This window comes from Nyctereutes procyonoides, unplaced genomic scaffold (genome assembly GCF_905146905.1).
Source record: "Nyctereutes procyonoides isolate TBG_1078 unplaced genomic scaffold, NYPRO_anot_genome, whole genome shotgun sequence".
Classification (NCBI taxonomy): Eukaryota; Metazoa; Chordata; class Mammalia; order Carnivora; family Canidae; genus Nyctereutes; species Nyctereutes procyonoides.
Genome location: NW_026575048.1, coordinates 14,386,303 through 14,405,971, shown reverse-complemented (window position 1 = coordinate 14,405,971; position 19,669 = coordinate 14,386,303). Strand labels below are relative to the sequence as shown.

At 55.9% G+C, this 19,669-nt stretch overlaps 1 protein-coding gene across 1 annotated transcript in view; it reads left to right on the top strand.

Annotated features, from left to right (window-relative positions):
• OSR1 (odd-skipped related transcription factor 1) overlaps positions 1-15,771 on the top strand; it is a 77,614-nt gene extending 61,843 nt beyond the window's left edge. Inside the window, 3 exon segments of the mRNA XM_055326916.1 lie at positions 13,382-14,081; positions 14,852-14,963; positions 14,965-15,771. Coding sequence (XP_055182891.1) covers positions 13,414-14,081; positions 14,852-14,963; positions 14,965-15,165 — 981 coding nt within the window. The 5' untranslated portion in view covers positions 13,382-13,413 and the 3' untranslated portion in view covers positions 15,166-15,771.
• Positions 15,772-19,669: the final 3,898 nt, after the last annotated feature.

Sequence of the window (19,669 nt, the reverse complement as noted above, 5' to 3'; positions counted from 1 at the left end):
TGAAATCACAGGCCCTTCCCATCAGCCCCGGGCCCTGTAGGTACCTAACTTAAGGAAATCAAAATAAACACTCTCAAAGAGAGATGACTATGTCACCTCACCGACATATGTGGTAGGTGGCTCAAATCGCTAGGACTCCCATGGAACACTTCACATGGTTTTTTAAATGAATAGACAGGTAAAGTGAGTTTCGCCAAAACAAAATTGGAAGGTACAGTCAAAATGAAAGAAGAGCATTAAAAAACTCCTAGTGGCTAGACCCTGATGTCCTGATCCCAAGTAACACAGCAAATGATCTCCTATTGTAGTGCTTCCACTCTGCTGTCTAGACTGCTCCTAGGTAGAGAATAATCATCAATCCTATTACAAAATCTGGAAGGTGCAGGGTGGGCAAAACAAGAACTCCCCACTGGGCCCACAGCACTTTCCTTCTTTCCTTCTCTTTGCAACTTCTGATAACAGTCATAGAACCAACTATAGACTCCGTGTACCCAACTTTAGAGGGCAGTTTTGCTTGTTGGTTCTCCTGGGCACCTGTATTCCCAAGGGAGCTCTCCTGCAAAAGTGACCTTTATCTCTGTGAGCTGAGATGCGTGTTTTTGTTTTTGTTTTTGTTTGAGACCCAAGGCTTTCTCATGGGACAAATACCACATGTTGGCAGGATGGAGCCTCCTCCATGATGTAAGTGTCAGGACCCAAGCACCTGCCCCACATCTCCCATCATTCTATAGCATGCACCAAGAGGAATCTTAAAATTGAGGAACTGAGTAGGTTTTTGTAAATTATCAGGTACAACTCTCTTCTCTTGCAGCTAAACAAAAGGGTGCTGGGGCACCTGGGTGGCTCTGTGATTGAGCATCTGCCTTCAGTTCAGGGCATGATCCCAGGATCCTGGGATCAAGTTCTGCATCAGGCTCCTTGCAGGAAGCCTGGTTCTCCCTCTATGCCTCTTTCTCTCTGTGTGTCTCTCATGAATAAATAAATCTTTAAATAAAGAAGAAAAGAAAAGGGTGCTTACAAAAAGACACACCTACTCAAGTGCTTCAATAAAGAGCCACTTCTTTGACTCTGGTTAACTTTTCAGTCCTTGAGATTCTCCTTAGCCAGGCCTATATATCATGGGCCAGAGTCCTATTTTACCAATGGCTCTCAGTATGTATGTGCTCGAAAGACCACCAACATCCAAATCATCTATGTATGATAACACATTTGCTGCATTACTTGGGATCAGGACATCAGGGTCTAGCCAACAGGAGTTTTTTAATGCTCTTCTTTCATTTTGACATGCAGACACTCAGGGCCCATTGCAAGCCTCCTAAATCAGAAACTCAAGGATGGGACCCAGGGATCTTCATCATGGAAAATCTTTGGGTGTGACTGTGTGTCACAGGATTTTGCAAAGCACCTTGTGAAACCAGTAACATGTTAACTGTTGGTCACCACCCCCAGCAGGAATTAGCTCACTGGCCAGCTCCTAAATGGAGCCAGGTGACATTTGCTCATCCTGCCTTTCCTCAGTGGGTGGGTTTTATATTAAGTTAACTAAGACTCAAGTGCCTTGTGTCAAGCCTCCTGCTGTGGTCATTTTGTTGCCCGTGCAGGACATTAGAATTGAGAACCAAGCCTTTTCCAATCATAGGGGGCGTTCACAGCTCCCCCTTGGATAGCTTCTCAGAAAATTAAGAAAGAACAAACCCACTACATACAATACATGGTTTATCCTTTTTTTTTTTCTTTTTTTAAGATAAATCTTTTGAAATGTTTCTTACAGTCTGGAGTTTTGCCAGACCAAGTCATGATTCCTGAAATTTCTTTATCTGGAATACATTGATAACAACACTTAAGTTTTGAATTTTCTCCCCATTTCTTTATTGTTGACATGTGATACGAAAACTAACACCTAATATACCAAAGGAACCGGACCATTAGTCATTTTGAAGTGAAAAATCATATGCTAATATATTTCCTTTTTTCATATTTTGGATTTGTTCAAAGTGTTTCAGCAGATGTTTTATCTTTGGAGCAAAGGCTTGGATGTAGGGAATGAGAAGCATGATCGCAAGTGGGTTTGCCTGGAGTCATCTGGGAATAAAGGGAGCTATGGTGGGAACTGGCACTATAAGTCTCCACACCAACCTCGGGCTGTGACCTTTGAGGAAGGGCTCCTGGCCCTTGTGGTTGGCTGAAATAGGGGGTGTGGTTTCCTGCTCTGTGCAGATACTGCACTACTCTGTAATGTGGCTCCGATCCACAAATATTACTTGTTCCCCTCCTATGAAGTCTGATTTCATAGGAATCAGAGAAATAAGGGTTCTTCTAAAATAGGGGGTGGTCCTCTCACAGCTTGCTGGTCACTCTGGATTAGCTCAAGGGGCCAGTATTCTGGAACATTCTCAGTTCCATCTCTTACCCAGCCCCCTCCCTAAAGCTGGTACTTGGGTTTCAGTCAATCCAGGTGGAGGAGGATGGCCACTTATTAGAGCTTCATCCAGATGCTTTTCAACTTCCTAGGGCAATCACTTCTCTCCCAGTTGGGCCACCACTTTGGGGACTCAGCACTACTTCAGTGTGACATTCTGTACTCAGGAAGCCCTCCTGCCATAAACACAAAAGAGGCAGAAGCCCCTGATCTCCTTCCACCCTGTGAATACCATTATTCATGAATCAAGCTGAGGCATCCCACAGTGTCACATCACCTTTGGAGGGTTGGCATTGGCAGCCTTGGGAGTTCTGTGGAATGTCTGAGTTGGAAAAAAAAATTAAAAAAATAAAAAAGGAATGTCTGAGTTGGGTCCCCTTCCTGCCCCCCCCCCCCCCCCGCAAGCTCAGGACGAGGAACTGGGAGACCCTACCTCTTATTGGAGCAAAGAGAGTGACGGGTGGTAGGCGAGCAAGCCTTCTTCTAACTGTCTGGGCAGAGGCAGGGAACCTGCCTTTCTTTTAGTCCCTAACTTGCTTTCTCTGCATTGGTTCTCAAGTGTTAAGTGAGGTGGCCAGAGGCCTGCAAAAACTGCACAGCTAAAGCTCCCAAGGATCCTCTACACCCTCTTTTCTTCTGGAGGAGAGACCAGACGGAGAGCACAATAACGGGTCTGTCCTGAAGATGTCTCTCTTTTGGTCCCTATCTGAAAAGCTGGAGCTTTGATGACAAGGAAGGAAAGCCTCAAGGGTGCAGCTTTGTTGAGCTCATAACACAGAGAGTAGAATGATGGTTACCGGGGGCTGGGGGTGAGAGAATTGGGGAGAGGTTGTTTAAGGGTACAAACTTGCAGCTAGTGTAAGCTCTGGAGAGTTAAGACACAATATAGTGATCATATGCCAACGACACCGCATTACAAACTTCAAAGTTGCTAGGAGACTAGCTCCTAAGTAAGCGTTCTCATCACCCAAGTAATGGTGATTATATGAAGTGACAGAAGTGTTCGAGCTACGGTGGTAATCGAACTGCAGTCTGTAAATGGATCAAACCAGCCCCTGTACACAGCTTTGATGCCAAGGAAAAGAGGGGGTCCAGCTATAATATTCTGTGAGGGAATTCGGATGGGAAGTGAGCAACAAAAGACCTGGATTCTCATCACATGTCTCAAGGAAACCCCATTCACGGAAGCAGACTCCCTCTCTTCATTGCTATGGTTCTTCAGGAAGCCAGAATCCGAATCCTCAGAGGGACCCAGTACTTACTGACCGGCCCTGAGCTGGAGGGCAGGGGGCACCCCATCCTCCTCTCCTCTCCTGGCAGGCAACCTAGGAGCTACCTGGAAGGCAGGCTAATAACCCAGCTTGCAGAGTGCAGAAAAGTTCCACAGATCCTGGCTCATTGTTTTTCCCCAGGACCAGAAGCTAATGGTGGTAGATAATTAATTGCCAAGGGTTTCGGATTATTTAAAAACTAAACAAAACAAAAACTCACAAATCTGGTTTGGGAGCAGGGAAAACCAGAAACCCCCGCGGTGAAAGGGAATTCCTCTTTTGTTTGTTCCTTGGAAGTGCAAGAGGGAAGGCGAATTTCGTAACTCACAGGAGAAAATGGAAGGGGCAGAAACCCGCTTGCAGGTGAGGTAAAGGAGAGCAAACTGGATCGGAGAGTTTTGGGAGGAGGGGGCAGCGCGAGATGCCACCTGGTCGCCAGCAGGTGGCGCGTTTTCTTTAGGATTGCTTCCCCGAATCCCTGGATAAAACCTCGCGGCCAGACTCGCTGAGTCCCTTCGCCGGAAATCGCAACGCAGATTAATAACCCTCCAGTGTCTGGAAATGTTTAATTACCGCGAACGCTGATTCCTCCAGCGCCGCCGCCGAGGTAGCCCGTTAAAGACGCAGCGCCGCGGGCGTGCTAAGGTAACTCTAATCCGCGGGGTTTCACCCCGACTACACACAATTCAGTTAAAATAACTTTCCTCCACCACCCTCCGTTGGATTGGACACTGCTTCGTTTCTAATGCATTTATTTCCCCCTTTGCACACGAGGAAAAGTTGAGTAGTCTCGGGACGGAGATTTTGTTGAGTGTCTAAAATAATTCCGGAGACTCATGTTTGTGCGAAAAGCAAAAAAAAAAAAAAAAAAAAAAAAAAAAAAAAAACAACTCACTACACCTTTTATGCACATTTTACACTTGCTCCTCACACTGGAAGGCGTCATCATTTCATTTCACGGATGATAGCATGCTCAGGATTCGTGCAATTTCACACGGATATTCGTGCAATTTTCACACGAATATTCACACACGTGCAATTTCACACGTACTCTTCTGACAAAGCAAGGGTAGCTCCGTGCATATGTGCATTGTTGGGTTTATCGAGGTGGCAGATAGTTACAAGGTACTTAGAGACTTCTAAAGAACTTACGAAACGGGAACTGCCTGGAAAAACAGTTCACTTTCCCTTTCAGTTTTGATACTGTAACTTGTCTGTCGCTGTCACAATAAACACCGGCTTCTGGGTTCACCTGGGATCTATTCTCCTAAGACTCTGGAGTTGTTTGTACGTTATCAGAGCGTGTTATCTGTACGAGTGTGTGTGGATGTCATGTTACCTACCTCCCCTGCTTAAAAACTACCCCCCACCCAAGCTGAGCTTTGACCTGATTGATCGTAATGGTTCCAGAGGAACTGTTGAACCATTACAATCCATCATCTAAATGATTACAGAGGGATACCTAAATCTCTGGGTTATTTGAAAGCTCTGTACATGCGTAAAGGGGGGTCCAACGAGCAGAGCCCCAATTGTTCACAAAGTAGTACGGGGAAGCTTGCACTGAAAGTGAAAACTCACAAGTGCTAATAGGTAAATTCCATTTTTAAAAATAAAGTCTTTTGTGTGTGTGTGTGTGTGTGTGTGTGTGTGTGTGTGTGTGGCTGGGGGTAGGGAGAAGTGGGGTTCATTTTTTTTTTTTTTTTTAGAATCCAAAATACTCCAAAGCGATAGAGGCCACGTTCTGGTGAATTTTCTGGAAGCTGTTCAATTTTCACTCCCGAAGACAGACTGGGGCTCTTTCCTTCCCAGTAAGCAGGGGTTGGAAGAGGAGCTGGGGTTAGGACAGGGAGACCAAGGGAAGCTGTCACAACCCCAAGCGTGCCCAGAAAAGGTGGCAGCGAGGGCTCGCTGAGGGACTGGGTGCAAACCGTCAAAGACCAGGTGGCTCCGTGGCCCCGGGGTACTGATCCCTGCTGGACCCTACCTGCACTGGCAGGGTGTACCCCGGACCTGAAGGCCTGGTGGCTGGTGTGGGGATGTTTTCCCAAGGACGCTCACTTCCAGCTGAGACTGGGACCCCTTGGGCACCCGCGGTTCCACCCTGCTGGCGGTGGGGGCAGGAGAGCCAGAGGGAGCCTGGCGGACTTTTGCGGGTGTGGTTGCTGGGGAAGCCCATAGGCTCCAAGTGAGCTGAAGCTGCAGCTGTGGGTGGCAGGGTGCATTGGCCACTGGGAAAGGGGTGAGTGTCCAGACAGGAGTTTCATCACCTGCAGTGGGCTCGGGGGCCACAGAACGGTTAGGTTCTGGCTACCAAGGAAGTTTACTAAATTGCAAACGTGATGTCCTTGCGAGTCCTAAATGAATCTGATTTCCCTAAAAAGTAACCTGGAAGCCCCACCACCCCAGGTGGTGTCCTGGGTCCTGCCCTCCTCAATCCAGCCGAGGCAGAGTCCAGGAGTAGCTTTGAGACCTGCTTTAGGCAAATCAGTTTCTCTTAAATAGGCGGGGGAGGAGGATCCTTGGCTGTTCCCCATTGAACGGAGGGCAGAGGAGATCTTAGCTTTCTGGGCTGCTTCTGCTTGTCCTCCTCAGAGAGAACCAGAACCTGGCTGGCTTCCAGTGGAAACTGAGGCCGCGGTGTGTGGATCACCCCTTTGGGAGCTCGGATTGAGGTAGAGGACTTTTCAGAAACCAGCAAATCTTTCATTTCACTTCTGAGGTTTCTGGGGTTGTTCATTGTCAGAGTAAGACCTAGAAGGAGCATCTTTGAAGCCCCGTATCTGAAACAGGCACCTCTTATGCCTCAGCTGTGTCAGAGTCCCACATCTCTCACCCTGTCTGGTCCTACCTTGCAGATCAGCTCCAGGGGAGGTAGCCAGAACTCCTTTGGGAGGCAAAGCCCTAGATGCTAGGCCACGAAGAGCCAGCTCCAGCCTTGCATCCCCATCTTGCCCTACACCCGCTAAATTCCAAGATTTTGCCTGAGTCCAAATCAGTTTTCTAGATACCCTGGCAAAAGTGGCATTAAACAACCCAGTTGTGGGTTGGGTCCTTTCTTTGGAATCCTTGAAGACTCTCCAAGAGCTCTTTAGAGATCCTACTACCTGGAGATGATTTCTACACATCCTTGAAGCATGTTGGCCAGGGACACTGATTCAGAAGAAAATGGCAGGTGGAAAGATGAAGGAAACACAGTTAGCTCTGTGTTCTGAGCAGGAGATAGGGTTTGTTACACCTCAGGGCTCCATCCCCCCTGATTGTCCTGAGTGGACATTTCCTAAGCAATCCAGACAGCCACAGGGCCAACTGTGGGGGCCCCTCTTAGATGCTTTCCTGGCTGCTAATGGAGGTTCCTTAGCTTTGTCTCCTAGGCAAGCCTGAGACTGGTAAAGGCAAATTCCCTGGACCAAGGTAGAAGCGAGTACAATCCAGGAATGCCCTGCTGGACTTTTCTTCCAAGCCTTCCCCTGCTCTTGGAACTTGCTGCCTTGGAATCTCAGGGAAGAGAGTGATCTCAGCTCCTTGCTGTTCCCAAGGGGCCTCTCCCTGGCCAGAATGTCGCCTCATGCTGGCAGCTGCTAGGATTCCGACTGCACAGGCAAACTTATGTGGGTCCCTGACTCCAGCACCAACCTGTGGCAGGGGTTGGGGGCCGTCCCTTGGGGTAAATACTGCACCCCATCTTCCTCCTCCCCACCCCAAGTGGGGGCTGGAGGCCAGGTTCTCTCCTAAAGGCTTGTGGATAAATAAGACAAGGGTCTTCTTCAACTGTGTTTGGGGGGGGACGACGCATTTCCACTGTCATTTCCCTAGGTCAGAGAATGACACCAGAGTGATCAGAGTGAAGCTGGACATAGCACTGTTTCCTCCCCAGAGGACACGGTCCTAATATGCTAGAGACCTACTGAGGCCAGGACTCAGCCCCAAGGGTTGGGTGGGTCACTCAGCAGCAACCCTGGGCAAACCCTGGAACTGCAGTGGTATAAATCTGGACCCACCCAAGTCCTGGGAAACCTTTGCCTCCTCCTGAATCCAGGTCTGGGTATTCCAGAGAGGTGGCAGGGAGAGGTCAGGGCTGGGGTCAGCTAGAGGTCAGTTCCCAGAGCCCAGCAGTCAGTAAGGTATTGGTACTCTCTCTAAGGCAGAAGCAGTGAAGACCGTATTTCTTGCAGCCAGAACCCTAACCTCTCCTTAGGTCCCAAGTGCCACCTGAACCATCTCCTTGGGCTCAGAGGTCCTGGAGCTGAGGAAATTTGCAGCTTGCTCTCCAAACTCCCAACCTATCCTCCCAAAACAAGTGAATACATGATTGGAGGGTGCAACTGTGTGTTAGGGTGGGATCCCAGAGTGGTTTGGATCCTAGGACAATAACTCTCTTGACCTCCACCACCTCCGATCTTTCCTCCCACCTCCATAATCCGGGGTCTGAGGTCAGCCCTAGGCATTTGGGTCTGGGCTGCTGCCCTGGAGGTGAGCCCTCCTGGATGTCCAGGGACTGCTAGATACCCAGGGCCCTACGCCTCTGGGGAGGGATTCTGGGAGAAAGGGCGACTCTGCCCGGGCCGAAGAGCGCTGGAGCCCAAGCTACGCCTCGGGGATCCTGGAGTACCCGCCCCGCTCCCCCCGGCCCCCGTGCACAGGCTTCTGTCCCAGGCGCGCAGGAATAGGACCCCGGAATGTGCAGTTTCAGCCTGCTCTCCTCTGCTTGAGGCTGTTTCCTCTAGCACACCAGGGGTGCCCTCGGGGGCCCAACAATGCAGAAGGGGTCGCACGGGACTGAATGGCGGGGGACGCGGGTCCGCGGAGGCCGGGGCGAAGTGAGCGCAGCTGCCAAAGTCTGCTGCCCGGGTCAGCAAAACTTTGTCGCTCAGTGCGCAGGCGCAGGGCAGGGTTGGGGGACAGGGGAGGGAGGGGAGGAATCCTGAGGCAAGGGGAGGAGGGAGGGAGAGGGGGAGGGAGGGAGGGAGGAGGGTGGTGGATTAAAATAAGTAGGCGGCTCGGTGCTAAGGGATGAGTGAGTCGGAGCTCGGTCTCTCCCTAGCAAGTTCTCAGCCGCTCCCGGTTCAGACCCAACCGGGGAGCCGCGAGCTGGGCTCATCACCCCCCGAAGGGCAGGCCTCCGGGGCAGTCGAGCGCTCCCGCGCGTCGGGCGCTCCGAGTCCCCGCAGCCGGAGCGGGGCCAGGACTCTAGAGCTCCGGGGGTGCCTGTGGAGTCCAGCGCCTCTGGCTTCCCGGGTCCCCCGCAGCGGAGCCCCGGAGACGCCCTCAGCCCGGGACCGCCGCGGAACGAGGTAACTGCAGCCCGGGGAGCCCCTGTTCGGCGAGGGGGGTGCGCGCGGCACTCCCGGGTCCCCTGTCACCGTGCGGCGGGTGTCTCCTCTCTGTGTGCCCCAGGAGGAAGCTCCTCCTGCCAAACGTAGGCTGCAGGACCTTTGTGAAAGTGAGAGCAGCTGCAGCCCTGGGGGGTTGGGGGGTGCGGGCGCAGGGACTTCCCGCGCGGGGTCTCCGGCCTCTGACCTCGGGGGACTGAGGGGGCGGGCCTCCCTGCTGCCCCGGGGCTCCCAGGTACCCGCGGCGAGATGCCCGCGGACCTCGGAGGCCAGCCCGTGGGCCCCCTCTAAGAAACCGAAGAAACTTCCCCGAGCGCTAACTTTCCCGAGACGCACGCCTAGCTCCGTCTGACCTACTTTAGCTGACGAAGAAGGAAAAGGGAGCGGAGGGATGGCCACGGCCGCCGCCGACGGCGCAGGGACAGGTGCATGCCTCAGCCAGGTCGCGCTGCTCGTGCAAGTTGGTTTTGTTTCTGCTTTTGTTTGTTTTGTTTTGTTTTGTTTTGTTTTGCGGAGTTGCGCTCAGGTATCAGGCGGGCTGGAGCCGGAGCGCGGGGACTCGAGCCTGACCCCGCCTCGCCCTGGTGCTCCGACTTGGGTGTTCTCTGTAGGATGATTGCTCTGTGTGGCCAAGGCCTTGGGGAGTAACCCGCGACCCGTCTCGGTGCAAGGCCCCGCGCAGGGGGGCGCGAGCCCTACTTCCCAATTGGAGACCCCACGCCCGAGCAGCGGAAGCGCTATGGGTGCCGTGAGGGTCTCGGGTTTGGGGCTTATAAGCGAAGAATTCGTTTCCTCCCCTGTCTGTCCCCGAATTCAGCCTTCGGGAGAAACAGGGGAGGTCGGAGGGGAGAGGGAAAGAGGCGAGGGGCTGCCCGAGGAACTGATTTCTTTCCCGAAATGGCTCTAATGGGAAGAATGAAAACCCATATCCAGTGGTTTTCCAGCAGCAGCAGCAGCAGCAGCAGCACGGGCGGTAGCGGGGTAGCCTCTCAGAGTGCAAAGTGGCTCCGAGGGTTTCTTTGTTGCCACAATTTGGTGAATTTCAAGGGGACCCTGGGCTGCGCGCTGGCCTTTGGGAACAGAAACCACGTGCAAAGCTGGTTAGTCTCCCAGATTCACCACCTCCCAGAGAGGAGAAGGGCTGACAGGGACAGGGGACCACCGGTGGGTGATGTCCTATCCTGGGCTGCCCGAAGTAATTGCGCTTTCATTAAGATTGGGAAACAGATCGCTGAGGACACAGCGGGCGTTTAAATGCGGCGGGATGGCCGCCTAGCCGAAGGGTTCGTTCGATCTCGTTTGTTGGGAGAACCCACAGAAGTATCTGGCGGTGGTTAGTCCCCCAGCCAGGGGTCTGGACGCCTGTCACCACGCGTGTTGGGGATTCGATGTCAAGGATGATTTTCTGGGGCTGCTGCTGGGCTCCTTCAGGCGCAAGCTCGGGGAGCTCTCTCCGTCCTCATTAATGCAAGCAGTTAACTCGCTCACGCTCAATTAGCCCCGAATAAACCACTTTAATAGACTCTGCACACTTCATTAATGCCCGGCGCAGGGCTGGCTGAAGACCTGAGGTTGGCGCTCCACCGCGCCAGGGAAGCAGCGCCCGCGCTGCGCAGCGGACCCGGGCTTGGAAGCGCGAATGCATTTGCCTGCGTGTAGTCGGGATCTGTCCCCGTCACCTCCCAGGTCCCGAGGCTCAAGCTCCTTGCCAAGTGGGTGCCTGGCCCCAGGAGAGGTGTTTTCCCTCGTGTTTAAAAATCTAAAGCGTTCGCACAAGGGCTCCGGGTCAGGGCAACCGGACCAGGAGGAGCTAGAGTTTGTCCATCCTCTCCAGCTGGAGAGGCGAGTGTGAGACTGTGTTTTTCTCTTAGTTGACCGCCTGAAACCGGATCGTGCATTTGGCCCATTCTTGGTACTAGTGTAAGGAGCCACGTTTCGAACGAATTTCGTCCCCGGGAAAGTCGTTGGCGAGAGCCTGGGGAGCCCTGGCCTCGGAATGCGGCAGAAAATAAGAAACTGGCTGCGCTACTGAAGAAAATAAATTGAGTGTTGGGGGAAACAAGATCGGGCATATAGCCCGGAAAGGTTGGCTCCCAAGAGCAGTGATGGCTGCAAATGCCCCCTCCCCCTATGGAGCCCAAGGCCTTCTAGGCTCGGGGGATAGGCGAGGAAAAGCCAGGTTAGTACCCGACGTTGGTGGGTTCCCCACCGGGGCACCGCGGGCTCAGGCCCTTGTGCATCCCAGAGCCCCGCTGCCGCCGCCACCGCTGGCCGGGCCTGGGATAGGCCGAGACCCGAGAGGAGCAAGCTGAGGCCCTGGTGGCGCCCGGCGCACCCCGGGGAGCCAGAGATAAGGATCTGATTTCCTGTGCTTGGAGGGGGAAGAAGAGGTGACAGCAAATCAAAGAGCGCTCACCTCGCCTAAATCTGGGCCAACCTTTGAAGTTGGAGAGTCTTCTCTTTCTCCTCCCTCCCCCCAGCCCCAAAGGGCCCCTGCTTTCCCTGTGGCCCAATTCCTATTTTACTTCGCCCTGTCTTAGCGCTCTAGGATGATCTTGGGGCTCTAGGATCACCGGGCCACCAGTGATCCCAGCAGGAGAGAAGACTGGTACTGAGGCCCTGGCTCTTCCACCGGGGTGGGCACTCCGGCTCCAGCTCCAGAGGCAAGGTCACCGCAGAGTTGTGCCTCCCCCTAGCCCGGAGGCCGAATTCATTGCTTCCTTTACGCTCGGTTTTCAGAGGATTGCCAAGTAACCCGCCTCGGGACTTTTCTGCAGGCTCTCCTTGTTCTGCACCTTCCACTCCCAGGCAGGGCCTCTTTCCCTACCACCCACTATTCAGCCGGTGACCTCTCTGCCAGCTTCCCAGGGAAAGCGTTTCTGGGTCAGGATTGCCCTTACTCCTTCCTGACCGGACAGGGCACTCCTCCATGGAAAGTTCTGCTGCAGTGAAAGGCTGCGGAGTCTGACTGGGCCTTGTGGCCCAGGGCTGAGGGCAAGCTAGGCTAGGGAAGCTGTCAGCGTTCAGCACCTGAGCCTCCCAAGGCCCCCGTGAACTCTCTACTTTCCTTCTCCGTTCTTGCCTCCACGGGACAGACTGATCTTCAATTTGGCTTCAATTAGGACAGTCTGGGAGGCTCGGAGATGAAAGTTCTCTCTGCAGAGCCCAGATCTGTCCATGGAGGCTGGTGACCCTGACCAAGCAGGCCAGGAGATGCCAGTCAGCCGGTCACTTCAGCTTCCTGGCCTTGCATTTGGAGGGGCAGAGATTAAAGCAGCTGAGGGGCCAGCTTTAGTGCTTTGCCCAAGGGCATGCCCACCTGCCCAGGTGTCACTGCAGGTGTAAACATCCAGAGAGCCCCAAGACACTGCTCTCTTTTCAAAGGGGGCAGGGAAGGCACTGAAGCCCCCTTGTATGTGACTTCTGATGTCTGAATGAGGAAAGGGATGTGGTGTGGTGTCAATGCCCTCGCTGAAAAGAAGGGGATCCCCAGGGGCTAAGGTGAGGAGTCAATCCAAAAGCAGCCACAGAGAGGGTGGTGTCAACAGGGCTCCCCAACAGTGAGGCAGAAAAGCAAATTTGACATCGAAGTTGAGAGTTTTGAGGAGAAAGATGACATGGCTTCTGGAAGCCAAACTGAAGATCAGCTAGTAGAGCTTAATGCACGGGAGACGGGAGATACGCAGATCTGTGTGTGTGTTTGTACTGTGCTGTCTCTCTGTGAGGCCCTTCCTGAGTTCCACACGATCCCCCGTGTGTGTCTGTGTGTGCTCACGCACATGCGCCCCTGTGGACACATTCGGGCCAGTTCCTGCATTTTGTTTAGGACTACAACACGGATCATCTCAGTTTATCTTTGTACCTTGTTGCCAGCTCTGCTTCAGAACGTGCGAATCTGTGTTTATCTGCCGTTGCGCATTTCTGTGTTTGTTTATCTGCGCGTGAATGTCTAAGTGTAATTCCAAGTTCCTGCTCTCTTTGCAGGAGTGCAATTCCGTGTCCACTCGGGCTGGCGTGGATGTGAATTTCCACACACCCGTCTCCCGGTGCTCCTGCCTTTCTCAGCACTCTGTACCCTGGAGGCCCTCACTTAAGTTGTTGAGTTGCACAGGATTTGGTTTCCTGCTGGTCTCTGTGGCAAGTTGTGTGTCTCTGCCAAGGCCATTCGGAGGGAGCCCTTGCATCAGAGAGGGTTCCATCTGCTCTGTGAGGGCAGTGGGTTCCCTCAGTGGGGTCTTAGACTTCCAGCATCTGTCACGGGGGGAGGCAGAGGGTGTGGCTGGGCTGGAATTCAGGAGGAAGGGCGACCTACCCTGAACTTCTCTTTTTCTCTTCCCTCTCTTTTTTTTTTTTCTTTGCAGATTGAGATTGAGAACACCCGGCAACTACCACAATGGGCAGCAAAACCTTGCCTGCGCCAGTGCCCATTCATCCATCCCTGCAGCTCACCAACTACTCCTTCCTCCAGGCAGTGAACGGCCTGCCCACGGTGCCCTCGGACCACCTGCCCAACCTGTATGGATTCAGTGCCCTGCACGCGGTGCATCTGCACCAGTGGACGCTAGGCTACCCTGCCGTGCACTTGCCACGCTCCTCTTTCTCCAAAATGCCGGGCGCTGTGTCCAGCCTGGTGGACACACGCTTCCAACTGCCTGCCTTTCCCTGGTTTCCTCACGTAATCCAGCCGAAGCCCGAGATCACTGTTGGAGGCAGCGGCCCCTCCTCGCTCAAGACCAAGCCACGCTTTGATTTTGCCAACCTGGCTTTGGCTGCCACGCAAGAAGATCCATCTAAGCTTGGCCGGGGGGAGGGTCCCGGTTCCCCCGCTGGTGGGCTGGGTGCCCTCCTGGATGTAACCAAGCTATCCCCAGAAAAGAAGCCCACGAGGGGACGCCTGCCTTCCAAGACCAAGAAGGAATTTGTCTGCAAGTTCTGTGGCCGTCACTTCACTAAGTCCTACAATCTCCTTATCCATGAGCGGACGCACACCGATGAGCGGCCCTACACCTGTGACATCTGCCACAAAGCCTTCCGGAGGCAAGACCACCTACGGGACCACAGGTACTGTGGGTGGCTCCCAGAGCAGCTGTCTATCTGTCTCTGTCCTCACCATCCTCCTCCCTAATGAGGTGGTTCCTGAGCCCTGCTGTGGCTCCAAGCATCAGTTTCTGGGAATTCTCTAACATAGCAAAGGAAGCCATACAAGGCTCAGGGATAGGCTCTTGGAGCGTGGTTGGAGAAAGGATGGGAAGCCTAAGTCAGGTCTCCGTGAACTCCAGACAGGCAGGCACAGCTTCCTCACTCCTTCTTCCATCTGCAGTGCTGTCCAATACAAGTTTCTGCCTTGATGACCAAGTGGGACCTGTTTCACATGTGACCACCGAGCACTTGAAATGCACAAGTAGTGTGACTGCAAGATTAACTTTTTAGTTTTACTTAATTTTAATGACTACATGCGGCTAGCTAGGCTGACAGCCTGGGCAGCACAGCTCCAGCAAATCGTCTACCCCTCCCCCTAGGTTCCCTCATTCACCTTTATTGTTAACCCAGGCCTTATAAGGAAACTCTGCTTGTCCCTCCTGGGGAAGGCAGGGACCAGCCAAAGCTGGACCTGTCGAGGCATCCCATGGATCAGACGTTGCCTTTGGGTTTCCTTCACGTCCCTACTCTATCCACAAACTTCTCATTTTGCCCACTCCACATGCGGTGCCCCCCACATCCCCCCTTCCTTTGGGGGGCAAGTGCCTCACTGCAGCAGGAGAGGATCTTGGGTAACTGTTTACAACATTACCTCATTTTGCAAAGATCAATTTCTCTGTTTTTGCTTTCAGATATATTCACTCCAAAGAGAAGCCTTTCAAGTGTCAAGAGTGTGGGAAAGGTTTCTGCCAGTCCAGGACTCTCGCTGTCCACAAGACGCTACACTCACAGGTGAAGGAGCTCAAAACCTCCAAGATCAAATGCTAAAGAGAGCCTCCGGGTCACCAGGACCCTGGGTCACGCTGCCCCCTCCTCCAGAGGGACCAGAAGCCGAAGGCGACTCTGGCGGGCAGCGGGAGGGGTGCCCGGGACCTTCCCCAATCCCAAACTTGTCCCTTGGGTCCCGGGCGCACGCGGAACTCGAGAGCCCCGCCCGGAGCCGTGACCCCAGCCGCCCGGGCGGCTCCCCCAGGACGCGGCTAAAGTCTTGGCCAAAAGGCGGTACTCACGTGGCGGAAGGGAAACTGCGTTTAAAAAAAGAACGAAAGCTCCGCGGAGCCGCAGCGGCGCCTCTCCCAGAAGTATTACTTTTTCTATTGTTATTTTATACGTTTTCTTTATTATTTTTTTCTTTGACCATATAAGCTTGTAACTCTGCCTGCGGAGAGAGAGGGGAGCGGGAAAGAAGTCCTGCGCGAGGATCGCAGCTTCCACCCCCTCCTCCCGTCCCCATCCCCACCCCCGGGAGCCTGCAAAAGTGTAATCCGTGTATCTGCTTCAGCAGCCCGGCCCTGGGAGCGCGGGGCGCGGACGCCCCCTCCCTGCTCCGCGCAGCGCAGCCGTCGGGGCGGGGGGCCTGGGGGGCCTCGGGCCCCGGGGCTGGGGGTGGGGGCGCCTCCGGCTTCCCCGCTCCGCCGCCCAGTCACCACGAGCGAGCAGCCGGCTAGGAGCAGGGCGTTGTATTGCGATTGGCACTTTATGCTGACCATCGGTAACGGACATTTATCACTGGAGTTTTTTAAAAATATGAAATAAACGGTTATTTTACAGGCATTGTAGGTTAGGTATTTTCCCTCCCAAACGCAGGACGCAGGGAGGCTCCTCTGCGGGCTCCAACCTGCCCCACTTCCCCGGCCCCGCCTTATTGAGGTGGTGGGGTTGAGGTCCTGGGGGAAGCGTCCTGTCTCCCGGTGGGGGTCCGCCTCCCGTCCCGGGATTATTTTCTCACTCCACTCCTCCATTTCGGCCTTAGGTCTCAGCGTCCCCAGGCCGCAACTCCACAGGGCTGGGGGTTTATGAGGAGGCCAAGCCCGCGGCCACGACATCGGCCGTGAGCAATCTCAACGTCTCCGGATGCCGGGGTCGCTTAGGGTCCACTAAGAGGGACAGAGTGTCACCCACCTCTTCAACCAAAGGCTTCCGTAGCAGCCTCCTGCAGCTGCTCGGGGGAGGGAAGGGGGTGTCCTTCGGGACAAGTACTGACGCCTGGTCCCCAATACCCGGCTGCACCTGCACAATCATCGCTGCCTCCCCAAAGCCCCCAACCTACAACGCTCCCTCCAGGAGGATCCCCCAGGCACAATTCTTTGGCTGGGGCGCGTCCCCTGCCCGGGGCACGGCTCCACGCCCGCGAAGACTCCCTACAGTTTGCAAAGCCTTGCGAGGAATGGCGGGGGCGGGCGCCCTGGGAGGCCCGGGAAGTTTAGGAGGGGAAATCCGAGTCGGCCCTCCACAAGTTGAACCTTCCCGGGGCGTCTCGTTTTCCCACAATTAGAGGCCAGGCCGCCGGGGGCTCTCCGGCTTGGGGCGGGGCGGGGCTGCCCAGCTCCCGAGGCCCGACCGCAGGGCGGCGCAGGCGGTGGCGCCCGCGGCCTTTCCCAGGCGGAGCGCGCAGCCCCTCGGGCTCGTGGGACACCCGGGGGCCGGGCAGGGCCCTGCGACCTGAGCGAGCCAGCTCGGGCCGTAGGAGCCGAACGGCTCCAGCCTCGGGCCGCACCATCCCCACCGCCCCAGGGCGGCCCTCCCCGCCCAGCGCGGGGCTCGCCGCGGCGAGGTTGCGGAGCCCAACTCGCCCCAGTGGCCTCGGCGGGGCCCGCGCTGCGGAGCCCCGGCCTCCGCCTTCGGAGCCACGCTGCCCCCTGCTGGACAGGCCTGGAGGGGCGGCGCGGGACCGGGGCACCTCACGGGGTCCGCCCCACAGCTCCTCTCGATGCGCTCTCTAGACCGACTCTCCGCCGCAGGCCCTGCCCACCCCTCACCGAGATGCCTGGTCGTGCCCTCGAAGCCTTCTCGACCTGTGCCTCGGCCCGCGGCGGAGGAGGACGGTCCTCTGCCGGGAGATCTCCGCTGGTTGAGCAAGATCACAGCCCTTCTCCCCCCCAGCCTCAGGGGGACGCTCCCCAGGAGAGAAACGGAGTCTGGATCCCAGAGAACCGCGATTTCTGGGCTCAGAGAGGGAGGATGGGGGTGGGGGGGGGTTTGGGGGCTTCGAGGGCTTTATCCCCAGCCAGCGCAGGCCATAGTAAGGTCTTAAGGCTTACGTTAGGGCTCATGGCAGGAGCCACATCAGTTCCTTTAGTAGCTCTCTGAGGTCTGGGGACCTGGCTGTTCTAAAACGACAGTGTCTGGTTACACACAGCCTCGACGGAAAGCTGTGGGCGTCTCCGAGGGCCTGAGAGAGCACCTTCCTCAGTTCCTCTGCTCTTTCTAAGGATCTCTTTCCTGCCCCTGCACCCCGCCCTCCATCCCCCCATCGCAGGTTAGCCACCTCCCATTCCCCCAGGACACCTAGGGCCTCTGCAGTTAGCTTCATTCCAAGGACCTCATGAAGCTGTGAAATGCGAGAAGTTCACAGGGGAGGTTTTTCCATTCTGGCCCACCTCATCTCTGGTAACCTGAACCCCCGCCTTCCGTCCTAGGCCCTGGAATTGAGAGATTTTCAATATCAAGTGTGCATCCTTAGAGGATGGATTCCCAGCACACGGTTTGCAGAGAGGCGTTGGGGAGTGGGGCAGGGCACTGACCAAAGACCTCCACTGACTCACAATGTTTACACCTTGCTTGGCTCTACCAGTGGCTCACGATGGACCCAGAAGCCATTTCTCAGCACAGCTCCCCGCAGCTATACCCTGACAGTAGTTTCAGAGATTGTGTAGTAACAGCAGAGCAAGTGGAAGGGCAGGCTGGGGCTGCGGGCCCCCAGACACCACACAGGCTACAATTCCCAGGCAACGCGGTTGGGGTTGGGGCAGTTTCCAGCTCCTACTCTGTGGGGAGCAAGAACAGGCAATGAGAATGCCCAAAACGCTTGGGTGGGTTTTATTACCTGCCCACCCTGCAAGAGGACAACTTGGTACACCCCTCCAAGATCCCATCCCTCTCCCTCCTCTTCCTCCCCCGACCCCAGTCCTCAGACATGAAGCTTCTTTGGTCTCAGGTGTGCAGCGTGACTCAGGTCGGTTTTAGGGAGTGAAGGAAGGGAGAGGAGAGTCCAGCTGGGGCCCTTCCCCACGCAGCCAGCTAGGCCAGCTGTTCCTGTGGGGGGCAAGGGAGTGTGTGTGGGGGGCTACTAGGCCGGACCTCTGCTGCTTGGGTAAAAGGCGCAGGAGACCTTGGAAGCAGCCTGAAGCTTTCTCCGCTCTGGGAGGTCAGTAGCACTCTGGGGAAAGGCTCCCAGGGGCTTCTCCCCAAAGAGGTAAAGGTTCCACCTCCTCCTTCGGAATGTAGCCAGAGGTCGGGGGTGTAGGATGGGCCGTTTTCCCCTGCAGACCTCTTGGCCACGGGAGTCAGGGCTAACTGGGTCCTGGGTAAGGGAGAAACGCAGCGGACTGGTCTAGGGCTGCCCGATACCACCGCAGCTCCAAGACCGCCGAACCGGTGGTGATAGCACACCCGACCCCACCCCTGGAATCCCGGGGTCTCCAGCGCCGGCTCGAAGGCATCCCGCCCCACCGCCCACGCACTAGCACAGCACTGTGTGACGTCACACAGGCCTCCGGCGCGAGGCGCCAGGGCTCCGCCGTGTCTGCAGCCGCATCTCGGTTACTCCGTTCTGTGACGTCACAGACAGGCGGTGACACCACGGCTCCCACATCTCCCGGCCCCGCCCTGCGAATCCTGCCAGAAACGCGCGGAGAATTCGTTCGTTCCCGTACAATAGGGTCCGCACCCCGAAGCGTTGGTGGGCGCCCCGAGGGAGGGGGAGTGCGCGGCAGAGCGCCCGCCAGCAGGCACCTCGCGGTTAGCAACGCTCTCTCCGCGCGCTGGGTTTCGGCGCTGCAGCTGCGGCGGGGTTCTAGCCCCGCCCACATCGCTCCCCTAGCCCCGCCCACACCGTTCCTCTAGCCCCGCCCACATCGCGTCCCCCCCTTAGACCCCCCCTCCGCCTCCACCACTGCGCATGCTCTGCGCGCAGGCGCAGAAGGAACTGGTCGCGGCGCTGCAGGTCCCGCGGCGCACCTGGGCAGTGGCCGCGGTGTTCGGTGCCCGCTCTCAGGTGTCGGGAACGCGGAGGGCCGTGGCCGTGCGGGCGCACCCCGCTGTCGGCGTGTGCGGGCTGGAGCTGGTAACGCCGAAGAGGGCAGCGCACGGCCGATGCGGGCTGGAGCCCCTGGGAGTCCCGCTGGTGGGCCGCGGTCCCTGGGATTCCGCGCGCGGGGACCGTGCGGGCCGACCCCGCCCTGCGGGCAGCGCAGCTCGTCCTTTTGAGCAGGGTCTTTGAGACAGAAGCCTTGGGGCTGGAGGGGGCACAGGCGTGGTCCCCCGGCCTGCCCGTTCAGCGCGGCTTCCCGGGCCGCTGCGAGAGCCAGGATGATGGTTGGGCCCAGTTTGCATTAAGTTTCAGATGAAAAATTCACAAGCGACATGAGACAGTAGGGGAGGGGGTTGCCAAACCTCATGTCAGTGGAAGAAGAAGAAGTTGCATTTCCTTTGAGGGAAGGGGCCCGAAG